This window comes from Corvus brachyrhynchos, unplaced genomic scaffold (genome assembly GCF_000691975.1).
Source record: "Corvus brachyrhynchos isolate BGI_N302 unplaced genomic scaffold, ASM69197v1 scaffold169, whole genome shotgun sequence".
In the NCBI taxonomy this organism is placed as follows: domain Eukaryota; kingdom Metazoa; phylum Chordata; class Aves; order Passeriformes; family Corvidae; genus Corvus; species Corvus brachyrhynchos.
In genome coordinates, this window is record NW_008240030.1 from 276,595 (window position 1) to 300,024 (window position 23,430).

General features: G+C 40.6%; 1 protein-coding gene across 1 annotated transcript in view; it reads left to right on the plus strand.

Moving 5' to 3' along the window:
• NAV2 (neuron navigator 2) overlaps window positions 1-23,430 on the plus strand; it is a 201,265-nt gene that overhangs the window by 34,411 nt on the left and 143,424 nt on the right. Inside the window, exon 2 of the mRNA XM_008640905.2 lies at window positions 20,623-20,740. Coding sequence (XP_008639127.1) covers window positions 20,623-20,740 — 118 coding nt within the window. The remainder of the gene's footprint in view (window positions 1-20,622; window positions 20,741-23,430) is intronic.

Genomic DNA, 23,430 nt, shown 5'->3' on the forward strand with positions numbered 1-23,430 from the left:
CTGAAGGAGTTGGGCCATGTCCATATGGACTGGGGAAGGAGGAATGCCTCCTGCTCTGCCCCCCCCCGAATGTGTGCCAGGGGGTGAGTGGTGCCAGCTCAGTCTGTACCTGCGGCTTGCAAAAGTTAATGGGTCCTAGGCTGGGTAAACCATTGGATCTTTAAAACATGTTCTTGCAAAAAATAGGGAAAAAAAGTTATTCTTGTAAAATAGCTAATTCAAAATATTCTCTGTGAAAAGAGTGTTAAAAGATTTATCTCTATGTATAAAATTTCAGTCCTGGTTTACGCATGACTTCTATTAAACATTTCCCTTTAATGCTCTTATCTGTGTGTGCCTTCTGGGCTGATGTGGAGCATACAGCAAAGGGAACATACTTATTTGGAAGAAACACTTCATTCTGGAAGAGATTTTCAAGTGCTTAACTTGAAAACTGAGAGAGAAGAATTGACTGGGCTGATAAGAGATTTGCAAAGTTATGATTTGATAGGCCTGTTTTTGCTAGCTGACTTAGCAATACTTTTCATTAAGTAAGGGAAAGAATTCCTGCAGTTCCCTAAGCTTTTGCCATCTGTATTAGTGCTTATAAGCAGTTTATTGGAATCGTCACAGCATTATCTTGCAGCTGATTATTGACTTGATGTTGGAGTCGGATCGCAGCCTGTTACCTAGCTTTTCCAAGCCAAAAAGTGTGGAACCTCGGCCAGTTGTTAGATGTCTAGATCGAAGGCTTAGTTGCTGGCACTCTGTAGTAAAGATTAAAATAAATAGCAAAGTATAAGTCAGTGTTTCATAGGTTAAGATATGTCTGAAAAAGGCTGTTGCATGTAATCATACATTCCCCGCACTTGTATTTAATCACACAGCTGAGGAAATGTTCTTTTGACACACAAGAGCTGAGGAAATGTTCTTTTGACACAGAAGCCTGTGGGCAGACTGTGTTGAAAGAGCACACACATCTTTCTTCTGAGGATCAGTCAGGAGAGGACAGCACAATTGTGAGCTGCAGCATCATAAGGCTGTGCAAAAGGCAGACTTGTTCCTGGCAGCTATCAGGAAAGCTGCTTTCAGCAGAGATAAGGAGGTGTGAAAGCAGTGAAACTACCAGGAGGCAGCTGAAACCTCACCTGTGAATATGATACACAGTTGTGGTATCATTTATGAAAGATCAGTGCAAAGGAAACAAGGGCTCTTGGGCTGACCAAGACAGAGAAAAATCTGTTTTCTTAGCACTCCTAACCAGAGAAAAAAGGACAATCTGGGCATATGAGTTTTCTGTGTAAAGACATCAAAATACAGCAGGGTGCTTCTAATCACCACAGCAGGGACTGAAACCGACTCTCTTTCGAAGAGGGAAGCCTCAACACACCTTCTAGGAGACACTTGGATCATTTATGACAGCACTTGTATCGCACAATTAAATTCCCAGATACGGGTACTGTGTGTGTGCATACACGTGCCAGGGACAACCCGCCACAGTGTGTATTTTTCTGTACAATACATAGATACTTAAATATTATAAAAATTTAAATATCTAAAATTGTATTAGTTTTAAGGAGTTGATGTCATTACAGAAATCAAAGTAAGTAGAAAACAATCGCATGAAAATTATTTAATGTGCATATTCAGATGTTTATATCTCAAGATAAATAAACACCATATTGTAACTGCTTTGTTACAAACTATACATGTCACATTTCAGTTCAGATATCACTAAAAAAACCCTTATATAAGGAGTTTCAGAAATGCAAATTTAAAAATGTATGTATATGCTGTATGTTGCTTGGTTTAGGCTTTCTGAAGTATTCCAGATTAATCTGTTTGTCTGTCCTAATTTAGAATTCAGGTGTAGAGGTTTGAGCCTCATTTAATTCTGTTCTGTGATTATGGCAGTAAACAGACTGGAAAGGGATTTGAGGTAGGTGATCCTTCAAAAAGCATTCCTGTTCTGGTACAGGATGCATTTTGGGATTGCAGCTTGATTTTAGTTTATTTACTTCTTTCCTGCGTAGGACACTGAGGAAAGATTAAAAATTCCATATACTTTTCTGAAAACCTTACTATTTCTTTTACTCCCAGTTGTGTGTGGTTTTGTGCTAAGTCTTGCTCTTACTGTGGAGCACAGAGGGATAGATGCAGATGGTATTTAATAGCTTGTGAGGTAGAGGGTTTATTGTTTTAATCAATGTCAGACTTTACTGTTACAGTGTACTGATTAATGTATGAGTATAAAATCTGAAAACCACTTGGCTTTCTTTCTCTTGTTCTTGGTGGAAAGATGCCCCTGAATTCTGCTCCAGCCTCATCTGCTCTGACTCTCACAGCCTGTTCAAGTGCTTTTAGGGGGTTGTTGCCAGCATGTCTGTCTGTTGGCTGCTCTGCTCCTCCTCCCCAGTGTTCTGGGCAAAGAATGTCTTACTGTGAAGTTCAAATAAACCAAATTCTAAGAGTTTTCTTTTGCAAGACTTTCTCCAAATTTCCTGGGTCATTTTCTGTACCATTTCTAGTCTGAACTCCTCCTTCTTGAACACAGGTGGCAAGAACTGTACGAGATGTTTCAGGTGAAGTCTTACCAGGTCATTGTATGTTGTACAAGGGTTTTAATATGTCTTTAATTAAAAAATTTTGCATGTGAGTAAGCATTAAGTCTCTCATGCAACCAGAACTTGCCTTCTTTTATTCGCAAGTAGTTCATGATTAGGGCCATCATGGTGAGGCTGTGACTGCTCAGGTGTTTTCTGTGTTACCTTTCTGTCTGAAAAGTCTTGCTTCAAATACGCTTGTTTATTGTCATCGTGGATCTGCTTTTTCATTTTGAAATGACAAACATAAATTCCTTATAGATTATCTGTGCAGTTACTAATTTTATTATAACGATCCTAATCTTGTTGTCTAAGAGTCGTGACCCTACATAACTTTTGTCAGGTCGAGTACTGTGAAAGTGAAGGAGAGAGAGTGATTTTGGTGTGGAATGGTTTAACGGGGGTTCTGAACTAAGCAATAGTTGTATATCTTCTTTTATCAGTATCTTTTACAGTGAAGCACTAGAGAGCTTCTAGAGCACTCCTGAGTATTCGGTGTCAAGCGGTGGAGTGGTGTCACTGTTCTGGCATCTCACCCTTGTGCCCACACTGGAATGTGATAATGATCACCTGTGAAACAGTTGGGCATTGTAAGGCAAGCTGATTTTCTCTTCTCTGCTCTGCGTTCAGAGATTTGCAATACGGGCTGTTTCTGTTTTTTTAAGAAATCTTTGGATGTCTTTCTATTTTTATTTTTTTTTAATGACCAAAATGCAGGTAAATAACCTGGGATCAGAATTCAACACCAGTGGATTCAGTACAGGGCATGTGGAAAGACCAGCGCTTTCAAAGGCTTTCCTGACTGTGGCTTGGTTTTGGCAGAGGCTTCCAAAACCATGCAGGTGCTACTTTGTTCTCCTGTGATACATGCCTTAGTATTCAGAAGGTAGAAATATTTGTTGTTCGATTTTGGTTTAAGACATTGCAGTGGAAAATATTCTTTAGAAGAGGGTCTGCAAAACAGGATACTGGAATTTATGAGGATGAGATGTCTGTGGGGAACAATTAGTCTGTTCTGGCCTTCTGTAAAAACGTTTCCATGCCTAAATATGGATTTAGGAGGCAAATTTGTGCCCTTTTGAAAAACTTTATTTAAATCTTGAGTAGGTTGCCTATTTTAATTTACTGGGATCACAGCCAAGTTGTATGAGGTGCTGCTGAAACTTAAAGTGGCAGCTCCTGTCCTGGAGGTGTGTAATATAAACATGTCTAAGAATTATTACCTAAATAAGACAGGGAATGGGAGGGATGACAGGCATAGAGAGAAGGAATGAGATTTACCCAGTGCTGAAAAAGTGCTTTCCAAGGAATAAAAGGAAATACACCTGCCACTCTGGGCACCTTAATCTCTTGTAAATATGATTCTTTTCCTGTCATTTCAACACCCTGTGTTTAAAATATTGCAAATATTGCCTGGTTGGCTTTTTCCTTTGCTGAGAGAGAATGGATGTATTTCATCAGGTTCCTTGCCCTCACATCCACATCCAGTTCTATCTCTGTCCCCATATATCCTGTCCTTAGCTGATTAACAGCTCCAGCACAGAATGGCCCTTGCTGCCAGGGGAGAAAGCCGTCGGGTTTCTCACTTCCTTTCATGCATTTATATTGCATGGTATGTGACTTTTCCGTTCTGGAGTCGTCATTTGCTGGGCCAGTCCCATTTCTACTCCTGCCCACAGCAAGGCTGAAGAAGGTGTGTGCGCTTGGGGGAGGGCATGTGCTGGGTGCTGATGGAACAAGCTGGAACCATTGTTTTGGGAGAGCCAAGTGTAAAGGTGCTGCTGATTGTTGGGTCATTTTGGGACCTACCTGTTCTGCTGTGCCCAGGTAATCTTCCCATGAGCTGTGGGGCCTTAGGAGACTTTGCTGCCTTGCACTGGGGATCACATCCTCCCTTGGTGTACTGGGGCGTGTGGTGGCTCCACGAAGCAGGCAAGAAATTTAATAGTCTTGAGTGGGTGCTTGGGAGGCCTTCCTGAAAGATTATACACTTTGTACACAAATGAAGTACACAGAAATACACTGAGGGTCTCTTTGAGCTGAAGAGAAAATGCTTAATAATAATGCTTAATAATTTAGTTTGTACTCAGAGGTAAAACAGTACCTTTAATCCAAACTGCATGAAAGCAATAGCTTACTTTTTATGATGTACTTAATGTTGGGCTGACTATTCATCCACAAGCAAATATTTTTGTTTCATAAAATAAAGATCCTTTGATGTCATTTTGAAGGCAGAGTGATTGTCTATGTGTGTTTAACAATAATGTGAATGAGGCCATGTGTTGGGTTCAATTTGGTGTCAGCTGTTCATTGCTGATCTTTGACTGGTTAATTTAATGTTCTCTGACATTTGCTCAACAAGCTTTTTTGTTGTTTTGGTTTTTTTCTTTTTTGCTGACAAGTGATTGCCAATGAACTGACTGATGAGAGAATAAGGGAGTCTCAAGGTGGTGTAAAGCAGCAAAGAGATACATTTGGGAGCCATGGATCATTTGTTGAATACAGGAAAGGAGAGGGAAATTTTTAACCTCGTGTAAAAGTTATGGTTTATTACTTTGTTAGGCATCTGCTTTCCTGATGCTAATTGTGTTTAATCCTTCTTGGGGGTGGAGTCTGGTCTCAGGGCTACTCAGTACTTTTATGAGGCCTGCCAATCTTAGCTGCCCTCTTGGAAATATCAGGCTGCTAATCTGATCTTTGGCTTATTTGCTTTTTGAGACAAGCATCTGCAGAGAGATGGGAGAACAAAAATGTTGTTGGTGCAGAGCAGGTGTCCATGAAGAATGTGTAAAGCCCTCCCTTACCCAAGCACTGTCACATCCTGGTTTATATAAAGAGTAAACATAAAGAGTCACACTAAATAGACACAAGTGTTTAAAACACTACAAAAACGGATTTAGACCATCAGAATACTTTAGTGTGCTATTTACTACTAGTTATACCAAAAAAAGGAAAAATTGATGGTGTAGGAATACAGGAACAGATGTGCTAAATGCAGCTGTATTGTCTGTAAATGCTCAGTTCAGCTGAGAGCTTGCTTTCTGCATTATTGATTTGCAAAACACTGGACAAATGTCAGCATACAAAACTGCACAGACTTTGTCCCTTAGTCAATGGTCAGGTCTGATGCAGGATACTAACAGCAGCAGTATTCCATGCTATGTTTTATACCACACAGACTCTTGGGGTTTTTTGCTTGTTTGTTTTTGTGCAATCTCAATATCTCAGTATCTAAGATTGCTAATTTTTCAAGTAATCCTGATTTTTACCAGTATCTTAAGCTGGTTCATGCTCAATAATTATTTCTTTGGCCAACTGTGTTGTAGTTGTAGTAGTAGTAGTAGTAAATTTTTCCCTTATGCACTAATAAAATGAGGTTTGAGGACCTCATGCCAAAACATCCATCCTTCAAATCCTCTAGGAGCTTCTGAATCATAGGAGAGAGATCTGTATCTTTTGAAGGCATTACTGTTCCAACTTATTAGTATTCTTTACAGTGTGTGCTGGGAAATGTTAGTTCCTGGTGTTTTTATGCTCTCTTCAGAAATACCTCTGCATGTCATTCTGAATGAACCTGTGGACTTCTCATGTTTTAACAGCTAAATTGCACTCTGATTTGCTTGGTTTCTTCTTTGGGATCTCTTAGATAGCGTTGCGGCGAGAGTGGATGAGCTGGCAGTAATTTCTGTAAGGATTCATTTTTCCCAACGCCAGTTTGACCTGTGGAGCAGAGCAGCTGCTGCCTTTGCCAGCTCCAATATAGTTCAGTAAGATGTTTTCTCTTTATTGGCCTTTGTGTCAGAGTCACTCTGATGGGGACAAGCCTGCACTCCTGTGATTCATGCCTGGAGGTGTCACCTCCTTAACATGATGTCCATGTTTGAGAGCGATGGAACAGGCCCAGAACCACTCACTAATTGTCAGCTGCCTGGATCTGTCCTGATGTTCACAGGACGTGACTGGCCTGTAGTCCTTGGAAGGATTTGTCATTTTGCCGAGGCTGCTGTGCATGTTCTAGGGCCAGATGCAGCCACAGGTGAAAGGCTAATGCCAAGCAGTCTTGCTCTTCAAGAATGCAGCAGTGATGGCTCGGGAGAAAACCTGCAGGACGTATCTGGGAAGGTTATTTGTAGAGATAAAAATGAGTAATTCGTAACCTCCAATCATTGTGGGATTGCATAAACAAAATTTTCAATGAAAGTGTTGCCAAAGGTATAAAACAAACACTGCAAAAATTACAGTAGTAGGAAATTCAGCAATAGAATTGCTGCTGTTCAAAAAGCAACAAAACCAAACAAAAAAACACCCACAGAACCAGAAAAACCACAAACAATCAACCAACCCCAAATCCAAGTGGTGAGCTGCTTTTTCTTTCACTTTGTTCTAATGGTAGTTTTAGTTTTAATTCACAACTCAACCATTTGCTCACAGCCTAATTAATTTGTTACAATTTCAACTTTTAGATGATTCTCTTAACCTGCCTTTTGCAAAAAATGGCCTGTAACCTAAAATCTTAACGTAGTGCTACATCAGCTGTTGCAATTTTCTTGTTTTCCCTTTTTTTTTTGCCTATTTCTAAAGCTTCAGGATTGTACAGGTTGAACTGTAGTTAACAGATCGGCAGCCAGTCCTGATAGCTCTTTTTTCTTTTTTTCCTCTCCTAATACCGGTGGTTAATTTCTGAATCAAAATTCTATATGGGTGCATAAGACACTTTTTTTCCCCTCCTCCTTTTTTTAAACTGGCAACATGCTCTTTGTTCTGCATTCCTCCAACCCTTGCTCCAGGCAGAAAAGAATAACTGATGTTGATGATGTCCCACTGATGTTTCTGTGCCGGTAGGCTCTCTCCTCCAAATGATTACCAGTAAATTGCTCTGATTTTATCTGCAGCTAAGCCACTACTCTTATCTGATGTTACTTTAAACCATGCTTAGTTTCATACATAGATGGGCTTTCATCTGCATCCTGTGGGAACATTTGACCACATCTAATAGCATGGATCAAAGTGAATGTTCTCATCTGAAGGAAAAATAAGCATTTACCAAGTTTAAAAAAAAAAAAAAAAAGTTTGATGTCAAATGTTTGATTTCTCTGGATCCCAGTAAAATGACCACAAGGATTAGTTGCAGGAGTTTACTACCTGTAAATTCCATATAGTTTTTCTTCTCACTAAACCTTTTACTCAGCTAATTTTAGCAACATAAGTTTGCTGGAGTAACACTTTCCTAGGTGTAGGTATTGAGGCAAAAGCAGGACTAAATAGAAAACTAAATGCAGGATGTCAAACAGAGAAAGGGATTGTGTAGGTGTGTGTAAAATTACATTGGAATTTGAGTGATGGAAGCCCCAGTGAGGATAGGCTGCTGTCATTGCCTTGTGCTTTTGGAATTTTCCAGAGCTTGCAGGTCTTTTGATCAACCTCCTTCCTGACATGTAATTGTTGAAGGACTATTAATAATAATAGAAGTATTTCAACCATCTGCATTTTAAAAAGGGATGTATGAAGAAAAATCGTAAGGAACTGATAATAGTCTTAGCCTGGTGTAGGTCATGCTGTTCAAGACTTGGAAATTCCCATTAAATATCTTTATGTTAAAACTCTTACTGCAGGAAATAGATGAAACCTACAGTTGATCTGCCTCGTGACAGTTCTATTAAAGGACTGTTCTATATATATATTTCTCAAGAAAGCTTCAGGAGCAGTGCAGAAGTTGTTCCTTTTGCTTGAATGATTTTTTTCAGGAAGGTACAGGAGGCCTTTAAGTGGCTGATGGCTGTGTGAGGAGACTCCCAGACAGAGATGCCCAAACCTCCTGTACTTGTGGGAATTGTGCATGTACTGTCATTTCTTGATCAACCATAAAATATACTTTTAAATTATTAATTCTAGTCTGCTGTAAGTTTTACTTTACTGGATTTTTTTTTTTTTTTTTAATGTAGAAGGAGGTGTTAAAAGTTCAGTTGCAGAATTTTTAGCAAAACCCCACAGCACTGATTTTAATTACCAGATCCATGAAAGTACAGGCTGGTGTCACTTTAGTGAACCTCTCTAATTAGGAGCATAGGATTTGCCATCAGAGATCAGGCCAGTGGTTTACCGAGTCTGTGAGCATCCTGCCTGCAGCAGTGCCCACACCAGCTGGCTCTGATAGAAGTAGCATCCCCCCTCCCTCCTTCCCCAACAAGGCATAAGGTCAGTGGGAAGTGAAGAAGCAGAATTTTCCTCTTGTATCATGCAGGGAATCATTCTTCATGCCAAAGACAGTGAATTGGTAACTGGGGTCTTGGCCAGCCTGTCTGTACGTGGCCTTTAGGGATAAAATTACTAATTTTTTAATGTAGTGCTAAGCTAAACTTAGGTACAGAAGTTTGCTCCTTTCCATTAGGAGGGGTATTTCTTAATTATTTATAAATATACAAGTACATTTCACTGAAAAGGTCTTTGTGACACAGACTGTAGTGGAGAAGGGGGAACTAAAATTTTTTCTATAACATCTGCGCTCTAGAGCTTTTTTCCTATATTCCCTTAGTCTGCATCATAGCTGGGGACACTGCCCTTCTCTGTCCCTTTAAATCTGATCTAGTGCCAAATGTGTAGCTTTAACTATTGCCAATTTTCTTCTATCTAATTGGCATATAGATCATGATGCAGAAAGCACTCCCAGCCTTTTAAATGGAAGCAGGAGGAACTAAGCTGGAAGCAGGGTCAGCATTGACAATTTAATCTAATTTAGAAAGTTATCAGTCAGTAGAAGATTCAGTTAGATTTGTATCTGTGAAACAGATGGCCGACTGCAAGACCATTAGATTAGGTTTGTTATGTGTGTGGAAATTAATTCAGCACTTTATTTTTTTGTTTGGGGAAGGAAAAAAAGAAACAACTTGTGTTGTAAATGCTTAGCAGGAACAATTTATAAAGATGACCTTATTTCCTGTAAAATATGGCAAACCCCTTGTGGTCCCAGCTATGCAGAAAGCTTTTTGCTGTAGCCTGATTTCTGGGCTGTGTGGCAGTATAGTGAATGACATAACAAACCCAAAAATGCTTCCACCTATGCATAAATGGTTGTTGGTATATTCAAATGCAAGAATTTTACTTCCAAGATCTCATTAACAAAACATTTAGGGCCAGACACCTGTGCGGGCTGCATCCCCCCATCTTTATGTTGATGCAAATATATATACGAATATTTCATTTATCCCTACTGAAAAGTGAGGACCAGATTTTAAAAATGCTGGAGAGATGGCAGTCGTTAAGTTTTTAAAAAGTATCTGAAATTTTCTGAAGGATTGTTTATTTTGGTGGCTAGGAGGAAGATGAGCTCTTGGGATAATGTGGCTCTAATGGGAGATGCTGTATCCTTCTGAGATTCTTAGTCTTTTTGTACATCTTTGGGATGGAGTCTTTGCCACACACATTAATGCTCAGCTGTCACAAAATATTTTTCACTATCTTAAAATGCAGCTTAAAATAAAAATAGGCCTTCCAAAAGTAGGTCACACCTAAGATTTGTCTAGCCAACTGTCCCATTTCTGACAGTGCCCAAGAGCAGGAGGAGCATTAGAAATAGAAATATGGGTAGAATATACAAAAAGTCTTTGGAAAGGGAATTGGCTCCTTCTCATTCTTACTCTTACCATCAATAAGCTTTAGAAATAATGGAATTAATATGTAATTCTTTAACTACCAACTTTGTTATTCCTGTTCAGAAGAGTTAAATGTGAGCTCAGCAACTGAGACTTGAGTACGTGCTTGAAAAAATCATATGGTCAAGTCCTTGCTCAAGTTTGGGTCTTGTTTCCTCCTTTCTTCGTTCCTCCCATCTCCAGATTCTGCACTGATCTTGCTTGGCAGATGAATAGGTTGTTGGCCTTCCTAACTCAGTTGCAGTGGTTTCTCATCCATGTGTTGGTTGCCTGTTGCTTTATGTCGTTCCAAGTGTCGGACAGCGCTGCCTATCGCCAGCTTCTGGCAGCTTCAGAGGCATTGCCTCTCGTGAAAAGCCTTGGACACTGAACTGAATTACATTTTACAGAGTGAGGAGGGTAGTGCAGATGACTTAATCTTTTTTCAGTGGCATTAGACACTCTGTTCGTGGGAGAGGAGGATGTTTGGCTGGTGACTTCAGTGTTGATATGGACTGAGCCTACCCAGTCCCTGGATTTAAAGTCTCACTTTTGTCCATCAAGCACTGAGCAGACCCAAAAGGGAATGTTGGCTGGTCCTTCTTGGCTAAAAGAGGGCTAGGGTTTGGTGTGAGACCAAGGCCAATTTCTGTAATTCCCTAATCCCCACAGCAAACTGATTTTGTTAAAAATTAAGAAAAGTTTTTGCAATGTTTCCTGGCCTCGCTGTTTGGATCAGATAACTTTCATCTCCGTTCACTGCTAGCATTTGAAAGGGTTTAGTATCATGTGCCTTAGAAACCAATTTTACTTTTACTTGGAGTTGCTTCACAGCTGTGAATGTTGTTTTGATGAATTAATCCTCTAAGCAATCAAGAGAAAATGGAATAGACGAGTGAGTTTGTGCTTAAAATGCTACATGGCAAATCAAGTTCCATTTCCAGCCTTCTTCAGATTATTATCTTTTGGAATCTTTTTCTTGCCCTTTGTTTCTCAGAGTCCAATCCAGCAGTGATAGTTCATCTGTTTTGATCCCTCCTGCGGCCATGGCTTTCTGCCCAGAGGAGATGATACTGCAAACACACAGATTTGTGACCCCAGGTGAAAAATACCAATGAAATTACAGCAGCTGTTTGGAACAGTCTCTCATACCTTTTCCAAAGAGAGAAAATGAGTCTGTCTTTATTAGAGAAGTTTAGAAGACTTGCTTACTGTCACAAGCCAAGTGTGCCAAGGCTACATGGTGGTTTGGGAACTGATCCCATTGAGTGTTGGGTGCTTATAGCAGAAGCTCTAAGGCTGTTGTAGCAGCCTGGAGTTGGATCCTTCTCCCGTCTTCAGTGGTCAGGAAACTTCAGTGGTGGGGGAAACACGTGCAAACTTCCCCACTTCTCACACTCAGCCTGGTGCAGTAGCAGAGCTCCCAGCACAGTCCTGAGCACATCAGAGCCTCGGTCCTCTGAGCTGTTTGGGTAAAGCAGCTACTTCGTGTCACAGTGCATCGTGTTCTCCTCAAACTCCATCAAAGCCCCACTCGTCCTCCCCCTCCCCAAAACAAACACCCACCTCTGCCAGGGTGAGGGGGCTTTGCTGGGGGGAGAGCTGATGTGGAGACACTGTGGCTCCCAGGCTGTTTGCTTTTCATGGAGCAGTTGAAAGAGCCGCACGGATTTGACTCTGGCAGGAGTGTGCCTTTTGAAAAATCAACAGTGAAAATGTCAGGCATCTATCCTTCAGCTTGGCAACAGGGGAGGTGAAGCAGCCTTTGCTTCTCACCTTGGCAACATCGGCTGTGTTATTTCTTTTTAATATAAAGAATTCCAGCCAAGCATCTTACAAGTGCCAATTCTCTGTATTTTTAAGGAATGCTAGCAACAGTGGTCAGACCATGGAATTAGGGCTGACTTGCACATGGTGGGGTCCTGCCAGAGGGCAGGCAGCCCTTGCTGCACCAGGCTATGTGTGTCCATTCCAGGTCTCATTCAGCCTGATGCTTTTTAGCTTGCGTTTGTGAGACAAAACGTTCAAATACTGTGAATGCTCCAAAGTTATAAAAAGGGTGTACCTGGAGTTTTTTGTCGTGCAAAGTGTTGGGTTTCCTTTCAGAGCATAAATTTCCATAGATGTTAGGAGCATTTACATGAAGAGAGTTGTCTCTATAATAGGTGGAAAGTCTCCTGATTGTGTAAAAAGCCCCAAACAACCCAAAACAACAACAAAACAAAATAGACAAAACCCCAACAATTTCTTTAATCATTCTTTTAATGCCTTTTATTCTTGCTGTAAATAGCTTTAATAAAATAAAATATACTTACCGTGTTTGAAATTGATGCCAAACATTGGAACTCTGTTAGAGACAGTAGTAAGAGAAGGGAGCAGTGGGGGTGTAAGGGAAGAGCTGCAGGAGGAGTGGGAGTTGTGAAGTGTGACTGTGTCAGAAATCTGAGCACTGTGCATGCGTGTCTTCAGCTAAAATTAACCACCCAAGCTTCACATGCCAGCATATATATAATCATTTAACTGTGGACCCCTTGAGAAGGAAGAGCAAGCTGGACTCAAGCAGAATATATTCACATTAAATATGCCAATAAGTAGTATGACCTTCCAGGTCCCTGTTCGTGGGAGAAGTAAATTTTCCTGTGACCATTATAAAACAGTAAGCAGCTCTTGGCTCCTCGATCATGGCACTGGTGCTGTTGAACAGTAACTAACTTCAGCCTTAGGAGTGTTGGGTTTGTTTTGGTTTTTTTTCCCTTTCTTCTGCAGCTTCTTAGGATTTTCTGTGGTTTCTCTTCGGAGTAGATATGTATCACCTTTCCAGATAAGCCCTTTTCTGTCCCTGTTTGTGCGTGGTAGTAGATGTAAATGGCTTTGTTTTGTGTATGAGAACTGTGATATTTGAAAATAACTTGCTGTGCACTTCAGGTGACTTTTTAGAAAACACTGGAAAAAAATAGTGCATTTGTTGCTTTTGTTCTCTGAGGTAGATTATAATTTGTTGGCGTGAGATCAATTCAGTTGTTTCACTGTGGCCAAATGTGACTTGGAATGGGTTTTGCTGATCAGCTCAGCAAACTAAACTGTTTCACTTTGGGGTATGTGAAGGAATCGGTGCAGGTGTGAATGCAATCTCATTTTATTCAGGACTTCATGGGTTTTTTTTTGCAAGGAGGAACAAGAGAGCAGCCACCTGCTTGGCGGTGTGTGTGGCTCCAGCTTGACAGGGGTTTGTATATGGCCAAGCGTGGATAATGGGAGCATTGAGAGCGCAGTGTGCTGGATGCCAGCACAATCACTGTCCTTGCTTCACCTTCGAGGCTGGTGCAGAGCAAAATGCTGCTCTGGTGAGGAATATTGAGCCCTCTGTGTAGGCAGCACCTGTCAGTAACAGGGTTTAGAAACTTTACAACGGGGCGGGGGGAAAAAAGGAATTCTCTCTCTTCTCCTCTTTTATATTAAATCTAGTAAAATATTCAGTAGGGTAAGAGTAGGAAAGGTGCCAGCTGGGCAATTGAAAGCATGATGACTGTTTAGTATCCATCAAAGATTTGCTCTAAACAAACTCAGTGCCTGCTCTGAAGTGTGGACAGTCCAAGGCTCTATTCCTGGAAAGGTTGCAAGCCTCCTAAAATTGACACGTATGCTTGGCTCTGTGTGCTGTGAGCCAGCCCATTGCTTTTGAATAGTAGTCATATGCATGAGAAAAGCCCTCCTCAGTTGGGAATAAGGCTTTAAAGAGAGAGAAAGAAATAGTCCCAGTGGTGTTTAAATTACCCATTTCTCTATTTAACTTTCAAAGGCTAATTAATGTACACAAGTGTCCAGTAAAATGTAATATTCGGAAGAATATCCCCCACCAACTGGGTAATAATTCAAAGCAGTTGCAACAAACACTTGCACATCTGAGTAGAATAAATAATTTAGTTGAGTTGCCTTAAGAAATGAAAAAAAGAACCAGAGTTACCTCTGTTTCCCCAGAAATGTGGGAACCAAATGGGAATTACAGATGGTTATAGCTCAGTTCTCAGTAGTTGATGATAATTCAGAAGTTCCAGCCCTTTAGGTAATTGAGAGTACTGGCATCACATTAGACGTTAATTAGTAGGTATATGTGTATGTGTGTGTGACAGCTGTTTTTAGGGGATTGCAAATCATAGAACCAGAGCGTGGTTTGGGTTGGAAGGGACCTTAAAGATTATCTCATTCCAACCCCCTGCCATGGGCAGGGGCACCCCCCTTCCTTGAGACCAGGTTGCTCAAAGCCCCATGCAACCTGGCCTGTTCTCTGTACAGTGACATTCCAGGAAGGTAATTTTGCTGTCTCACCTGCCCGCTGGAAGGAATCCACCTGCAATTCAGCCCATCACTGCCTCAGTCTTGGAGTTTCTGATGGTTTCCTCCCTTTATTTGCTGGCTTTGGTGCCAAGGTGCTTGGTAGGATTGAGTAGACAAAGCTCCAGGCTCCCATCCTGGCTGTCAGGATGTTTCCAGTGTCTTGGAGTAGAGAGAAGTGATTCACTGCTTGCCTCCTTTCCTTCTGAGCTGGGATTACTGGGGGCTCAAGGGCGCCCCTAAGGACCATGTATATTTGCTTTGGCTTCTACTGTCCACATACCCTCAGCTGTATCCTTAAAGAGAAGGAGCAGACAGAACTCTTTGCTCAAAGCCCACTAATACCTTTAAATTATCACAGAGACATGTGGGCACACGTTATCTGTCCTCTGGCCTGCTTTTTAAGCCTTTGTTTTGTTTTGTTTTGCAAGAACTTGTATTGGGGGAAAAAACCGTGAAGCAGTCTTTTTGGATAGCAGTGCAAAGCTTCATTCATTCTGGAAGAGTCAGCACTGTCCTTGTAGTGGGATTTGTGTTATGGTACAGATGTACGATAGAGACTTCTGTAGGATTCAAGAAGCATGTAGGGGCAACTAAGGCCACAAATTATAAGAAATCTTTGAAAAAAGGTCTGTGACAAATGCTGTTAAACTTGATTTTTAATTTTTTTCACCATGTGCTTCCTTGTTGTCCTTTTGGCAGTAACTCAGTGAAATATTGTCAGGGCTATAATCTCTGTGCACTTTCAAAATAGCCATTATCCTTCCTGTGCTCCCTTGGAGCCAGAGATGCTTCAGAGGGATGAGTTCTTCAGCTAAACCTTTGGCTTTAGCTATTTAGCTCTGGGCTTTGCAGTGTGGTATCTGTTAATGAGATCACTGTGTTGGACTGTGGCATGGATCAGCATGAGACTGCAATTAGTGTTACCAGTCAAAAATTGGGATTTCGTGACTCCACATGTGCAAGCCCCATGACATTGGGCAGCAGTGAGTATCTCGTGGGCTTTTCCAAAACCCCGTAGCGTTGTAAGGGCTGCAGGCATTCCCCTTTGGATCATCTCAGTATGGGATGGCTATTTTTAGGTCTTGGAGTGTTTTTTGTTTTCCCTGTGAACTTCAGCAGGCAGTGTGGTGTGGTTAGCAGCAGCACAGGCACTGCATTGTAGTGGCTCTTCTGGAATGGGAGTTCATCGATGTGACTAACCCTGCTATTCAATCATGAAGAAAGCCTTGCTCTGCTCTAATTATGCTCCATGATGTCAAAAAGATGTTCTTCAGCTGTTACCAAATTCATGAGAGCCTGATTCATGGTAATTATTCGGAGAAAACAAATGGAGTCTGATTAGTTCAGAACTGACATGGTAAGGGAAAAGGAAAGAAAGATTTGAAAATTTACTTGGGCGTTGATTATAATTAGATTTTTGTGTGTGTGTGGAAATGAGTAAAAGGAAGAGATTCAGGCATTTTTTCTACTTTAGTAGAAGAGAGACACTCTTTTCAAGGAGTTTCATGTGAATCCTTTCCTTTTCATGAGTGTATTTCAGAATGCTGACTCAGAGGCAAAAACATCAGGTAGTTTCCATTTAAAGGAGACCCTGGAGTGCATGATAATACCTGACACCTTAACCTAATTGCAGCCCCACAGATACACTGGGTCTCTAAAGGATCTTCCTGGATTCACTGCTCCCATGACTTTATTCATGGTCTGTATCCTGGTTTTGCTGGTCACTTCTGCTCCCCAGCCTTCTTCAAGTGCTTGGGGGTGGCTGTGTGGGCTTGAACAAACAACCAATTCTGCAAAAGGCACCTTTTGTACTGATGCAGTGTTCAGATACAGGGCAGATGGGCTGAGGTGTGCTGGGCTGTGGTGGATGTGTTCTCTCAGTACAGCCAGAAATGTTACAAGAGGCTTCGAGTGCCAGGAAATTTCAGGGGTCTCCTAGCTGGAAAGCAAGATTCCTCTCTCATCTGAAATGTGCTTTAAAGAAGTAGGTGTGAGGCTAAGAAAAGGGGAGTGGGGAGAAACCCCACTGAATTTCAAAATTCTTCAATCTTATTGATGGAAGACAGTGTTTAGGCCTTTTTCTTTACAGACAGCTTTCAAAATCTTTCGAATTTGGATTCTTTTTTTCTCCAGACCTCACTGTTTTTTGCACTACTTTTTAGTGTTTCAGCTGTGACTCATAATGTACTGAATATTTCCAAAATTGATACTTGACTGTAACACTCTTAATTCAAATCTGGTGGATCAAAGGGGGAGAGAAAAAGAGAGAAGAAAAAAGTCTTTCACATATGTTTTTAATTTGTTCCCAGATGATTGGATTCCTAAGATCATACACTACAGAGGAAAAAAAGCTACCAAACAGCTGAGTCCACCTTTAACAAAAGCTGGGACTTAGACCCGAGTTAAACATTAGCCTGACTTGGACACAAAGACCTGCTTTTGGTGATAATGCCCAAGTCACCATGTTCACTGGATTTTTGTAGCTAGAGTAATGAAGTTGCCTCCAGTGATTTTCATACTGTGTGGAATCACTGAAAAGTTTTAAAAGCCTGTGCTGGTGTGTAGAATAAGGCAATATCTCTTGGGTTGTAGTGGGTTGAATATTTCTTATCACAAGATTTTTATATTTTAATTAGACTGGTAATTTTCACATGAATATTCAAATGTGACTTTGTACCCATTTGCTGAAAATACCTGAGGAGCACTCATAATGGATGTGCAGAGATAGGAAAATGGAAAGTTTCTCAGCAGTGTTTTCTTTTATTATTGTTTTTCCAATTATTTGCCTTGAACATTTGAAAACACTGTGTGCTTTGAAACGTATTTCATGTGTCTAGAAATAGCAGCCATTGTGCAATTATATTTTTTTTCACTTGTTTGTATGGAAAAGGAAAAGAAACATTAGAAATCTATTTGTGTAGTACATTACAAAGACTTGCAACAAACAGGTTTCGAAAACATCCTGGAAAGTTTCAATGATTTGCTTAATACATGCCATAAAAATCAGTGGTGACCGTGAGGAGCTACGACAATAAGCCTGGGTAATACTGCATCCCTAAGAATGCTTCAGAGCTTGTAAATATACAGCCCAGTCAGTTAAAAAATAATAATTTGCATGTTATGCATATTGCAAGATATTGTTGTTCAGTAACATTTTTAAGAGAAGCACAGGTTTATTATATCTGTGTTTTCCTGTGAAATGCTTTCCTCATCAACTAGTGGAATGAAATAATATTCCACACCCTTAAATGCCCCAGAAACAAATATTACCTCCATACTGGTATGCATTTAATAATAAGCATAAAAACTTTGCTTGTAGTTCTGATACCAAACACAGGCTGACTTCAGCACCCAAAGTGGGGTTTACAAGAATAATTTGCTGTCAGAGGGAGTTTCTTTGTGTTATCATAGGGAGTGAATCAGACAGCAGGTATTTGGGGTTTTTCAAGCTGTCTCCTTTACCAGGAGGATTTAAGGGAGTCGAGGGATTTCTTTGGTGCAGTTCTGTTTATTTCCAGGGTATGAATGTAAGATCTGGTGTTCCTGGGTGCAACAGGAATTAGGGCAGTAGGAAGCAGGTACAGGATAGCAGTTTTGCAATGCCAGCCACGCATTCTGATGCTGTTAATTTGACTTAAAAATCAATCCTAACTAGCTCTCAAGGTCTTGCTGTTGCTGTTATTTCAGGCTCTGCCAGGAGAGGTCTGCTCCTGTTTTTACTCTAGGGCTGATCCAAGGATTTGTCTGACTGCATGATCATCTGCATCATGGAAATGATCCAGGAGGGAACTGATGCATCAAAGTATAACTTTAAATTTTCTGAAAGTCCTTCAGTGATAAATTAGGACATTCATCACAGCCCTCCCATTAAAGGAAATGTGGTTATTGTGTTTGATAAGTTCCTTGTCAGCTGAATTGCAGGGATGGCGTGGGGGGGGTGGACCCTTGCACTTGCAAAGTAAATAGTTTGCAACCTGTTTCCTCATATGTCTTCACTCCTAGATAAGAAAGCTAAAACCATGTGGCAGAAAAGTAGGTTAAGTCAATCCTAGTTCCTTGAAGTCGTTGAATCTTTTAAAGTGTTTTCCTGTTATGGAAAACGTTTTCTTGTAAAAGGAGCTAAGGAACACAATGTCTGGTTTGTGCAGCGTGGGTTTTTTGCCCCTTTTATTGGTCAGCTGGGGAAATCACTCATGTACTCAGCCTTTATTTCATTGAGATGTTTTTCATCTCTGTGGGGCTTTTTTGTCACGGAGGTGTTCCAGTGTGTTTTTCTGTTCAAGTCCATGACTCTGTTGGCGTAGGAAGTGCACATCCTGCTTCTGTGAAGGGGAAAGTAAAGGATAAATGGTGGAAAAGAGGGGCATATCTGTCAGATATTAAGTGATTTGTTCATGGCTGCTACCAGTTGTGTTTTACAGGGTTTAAAAAAAATACAAATGAAGACTTTGTAACAAAAGTAGCTCTAGTCAAAACCTCTGTTCTTCTTTTTATCACATTAACATTGAAGCAGCAAGTGCAAGAGGAGTGTGAAATTACAATCCGTGTATTATATCCAGGTTCCTCTGTCTTGTGGCAAATACTTGCCCCCTAGACTTGGCAGTTGGCTTTTGATTGCCATGAAGGAGGACATCCTCACCACACTGGAAATGCAAGGCTTGAGATGCTTCTGAAACGAGTAGCTGTGGGTCAGTAATTTAGAGAATCTGCGCTGACCAGCCCTGGGGCCCCCAGGGTAAGAAGGATGTGGATCTACTGGAGCAAGTGCAGAGGAGGTCCATGAAGATGATCAGAGGGCTGCAGCACCTCTCCTAAAGCTGGAGTTGTTCAACCTGGAGAGCCACCCCTCTCCTTGGGCTCTTGTCTTTCCATCTATCAGTAGCTGTGAAGGAAAGCAGTATTTCCTGGGCAGTGCACAGGGAGGGCTTTCCCTGGGCTTCTGGACACTGGATGCTCTTGTTCCCTCTGGGAGAGTGACTCACACACTGGTGTTGAGACATTTGTCATCCCCAGAGGGGCTTTTTGGGTCTGTGGAGGGTTGGGATGGCTCATGCTCTAGAAAGCATGTTGAATCTACACCTGCTTACTGATAGACTGGACTGGGGTGAATGTGTTTCCAATATTCTAGACACTCTTGAGGGTAGGGGTGAACATTAATATTTAGATATTTAAAAGGGTAAAACCCTGATATTTATTGTTTTTACCCTATTTCTTTGGAACATAATAGGTAATTTTAAAGAAATCTTAATTTTGAATATTATCCTATGTAAAGAATACTGTTATTTAATTCATAAGCAGAATTTCCAATGAAGCAATTTAGCTTCTTTTTGATAACCTAGCATGAAAAATTTTTATAAGTTTTCTGGCGAACTTGAATAAGTCGTGCTGGCATATGATGAGCAGTACTTAGTGCAAATTAAAGAGAGATTTTTGGCTGCTTGTTGTGCTTAGTTTTCAGGTAATACATTGTGAAATAAATCTCAACAGCTGGAAGTTTTCATAACAGATTAAAAGCAATTTAATAGGCCTATTTAACCTGTGAGATGGAATTTGTTAGAATTGTTGGATATTTAGGACCTTTAAAGGTTTCTTTGGTAATACAATAAAGGAGTTTCCTCACAATGAAGCTGCTGTATGGCTAATACCTACCGGAAGTGTTTTTGGGAGAAGAGCCTTTAAAATTTTCTCAGTAACAGCCATGAAGAAAAAATGTCAAAGGGAAAATACAAAAAAAAGTGCTTGGGTGGAAATTGAAATCCCTTGAATTCCACTGCTGCTGTGGAATATTCTGTGGACCTCCTGATGGTCCATTCAAGCTGTAACATGTTCAGGAGTTTGCTATCAACTGCCATGAGCTTTGATGTCAGGTTGCTGAATAGAAAAATCCATACTGCAGTAAGCTGAACACTTGATCTGCACAAGGCCGTGAATTTTAATGCTGTTGACTTGTTTCAAAGAGGGAAGAAAAAAGCAGTGATCTGAAATCAGCCTTTCGGTACCAAGATAAACAAAGAATTCTCATTTTTCAGGTTGTGTTATGAGTAACAGTTTATTTTTGTTTGTCTGTCTCCTAACAGATTTATACAGATTGGGCTAATCATTACCTAGCAAAATCTGGTCACAAGAGATTGATAAAGGATCTACAGCAAGATGTGACTGATGGAGTCCTGCTAGCTGAAATAATCCAGGTTGTAGGTGAGTGACTTTCTGTGTTTGTGCCAAGTATCCACCAGCTCGCTCAGACAATCCCTGCTTTTATCTTCTACACAAACACAGTGTGCGTGGGGGGGAATCTATCAAACTGCATGGAATTATGTAGATCATTTTCCTTCAGAGACTTTGCTAATTAATTTGAAAAAGCCTTGTCTTAAAGCATAGTGGAAAAAAACATTGGATGTTGCTGATAAAATCCCCTGACACAGCAGTATTACTCCACATGGCTGAACGTTAAAAAAACCAAAAACAACTCATGAGATTTTTTTTCTGCTAGGATGCTGTTAGCCTTCACTATTCCTAATACCTCTTGGGTACTGGTCTGAATATAGTTCACAGTGATATTGCCTCCTGTGTTGAACCTCCTGCCTCCAGCTGGATTTGGAAGATCCATGTATACAGCTGGGAAAGGAGAAGGGGTGTAATTTTTATGTGGCAGAAAAAGAAATCTTTCATAACGAGTTTTCAGATGAGGAAAATCACAATAGGACAAATGTCAAGTGCAGGCTCAGTTATTTTATCCAAAGCCTTTAGTTCTCTTAAATTAGTGCATTAGCGTTTTTAGACAATGAAAGTTCTGAACAATTTTCTCCGTGTAGAGCTGCGCATTGTCCCTCTTCCCTTGGGCCTGGATCCTTCATTAGTTCCTTCAGAGGCTCATCCATCTGGTCCTGGGGATGCCACAAAACACACGCATGGGCCGGTGGAGATTGATGGAATGGGAAAGCCCGCTAATGGGAATTAGGACAACCATTGTTAGGAGCAGGATGACAGATTTGAGATGCAAATTAAGAAGCCAGCAATGAACAACAGGACATCAGTGCCTGCATATTTGTGTGTGTTTGAGATGCTGTAAGGGAGCTAGTTCCTGCCTCGAAGATATGGATCTGCAAGCCCTGTTCTGAGATGACACTGTGAAACATCTTCCAGTGATTCTGCTGGGATATGTTAAAAAAGATTTTGTCTCTCTGTTGGAGAGCAACATTATATCTCAGTAGCATTGTAGACCTGCTGTGCAGTTACAGAGGTGTAAAAACAGGCCATGAATTAACTGGTGTGTGTTGACAGGTATTCACTATGAACAGTGCTCCGTCCTATATCCGTTTCCTTTAATAGGAAAGATTTTTGGAAGCCCAGGAGCAGTTAGGTGTTGATTCCTTTCATGCCTATCTAGCTATCCTGCCTTAACACTGTTGTAGGAAACTTAGAGCATGTGTGCAAGAATACCACCATCAAAATGTGGACGTGGCTATTTCTGCCAAATATTTAAATGTAGCTCTTTGAGTATTGACTTGTGAAAACCCTTATGAAATTCAAATTATTCCTTCTAAAATACATAACCAATTATTGCTTTGATCACTTCTGCTTTTTTTTTTTTTGGTCATTTTATAGCTGCCTTTTGGCTAATATTTAAGATAAGGTCGGCAAGGTTTCAAAGTTGAAGTTTGAGGGGAAGAATGTCTTTTTCAAAGAACATTTTTCATGTGAAAGGAAGGTCATATTTAAACATTCTCAATTTAATCCTCCAAATTAACAGTGAAGATAAGTAATTTGTATCTGCTGTGTATGGCTTTAGGCAGCTGCATCTCATTGTCACAAAGATGGGGAGGGCTTTCACACCCAGAAGCAGTTTTATCTGTAGCCTGAAAAATCCCAGCTTTTTTCCTAACTACACAGTAAGAAAGCTTTGATATGCAGTGCAGGAGAGGGTTTTTTTTAATGTTATGGTGTGCTATGTGTAAAAGTAGCTATTTGCAAGTCAATTAAAATGTATTCACAGCATCCTGGTTCATTTCAGTTCAAAATTTATGAGCTTGTAAAAGAATGTGTAAGTAATATATGCCTTAGTAATGCCATATAAACATAGTAGCTGTATTGAAATCCATGAATGCAGATACACTTGGAGGCTACTTAGAGGTATCTCTGTAGATGTGTTCTAAACAATGGACAGCTCATTCACAAGTTCATTAGTCTCCTTTCAAGTAATTATAATGGTGCCAATTTATAGTAATACAGCTCTCAATTTTTAAAAGTGTTGTAAATTTAGTTGATGGAGATATTGCATGGTACTAAAGTGAGAGATAGTGCCCAGGACTTGGAAAATGGGATTTAATGAATTCATCTTTGTTTCTGTATGACTAAATCCGAGATTGCATTCCTGGAAGCAGTGTGTGCTCTTCACGTGTAGAGGCTGATGGAGCACTCTGGGGAGTGCACTGTGGATTTAGCTGCAGTCTCTTTCAGATTAGCATCAGTTTTTAGTTGCATTGCTGTGGGATAAAGGTGTACTGTGACATGGATGTGTAAAATGGGACCTACCAGGCAAGAGTGAAGTTGTCTTACTGCTTTGTTTCTCGTGGCTATGACTGCTACTGGAATACTGTGCCAAATGCAATCCTCCTAACTGAGGGAAGCCATGGGGTGGGATGGAGTGATGGAGTTCTGACTGGTGTCCTGAGAACATGTGGGACTGCTACAAAATATGGCTTTAATGCATGAATCAAATGGGATGTGAGCACCTGCCTTTATTACAGTGAAAAAACTATGGGAAACTGAACTTTGGTTGTAACTGGTTCTTCAGACTCAAACACAGTCATGTCAGCATCCAAGGCTGAAAGCTGAAACTGAGCAAACTCAAGACTCTGAGGCAAACATTATCCACCTCAGGGATT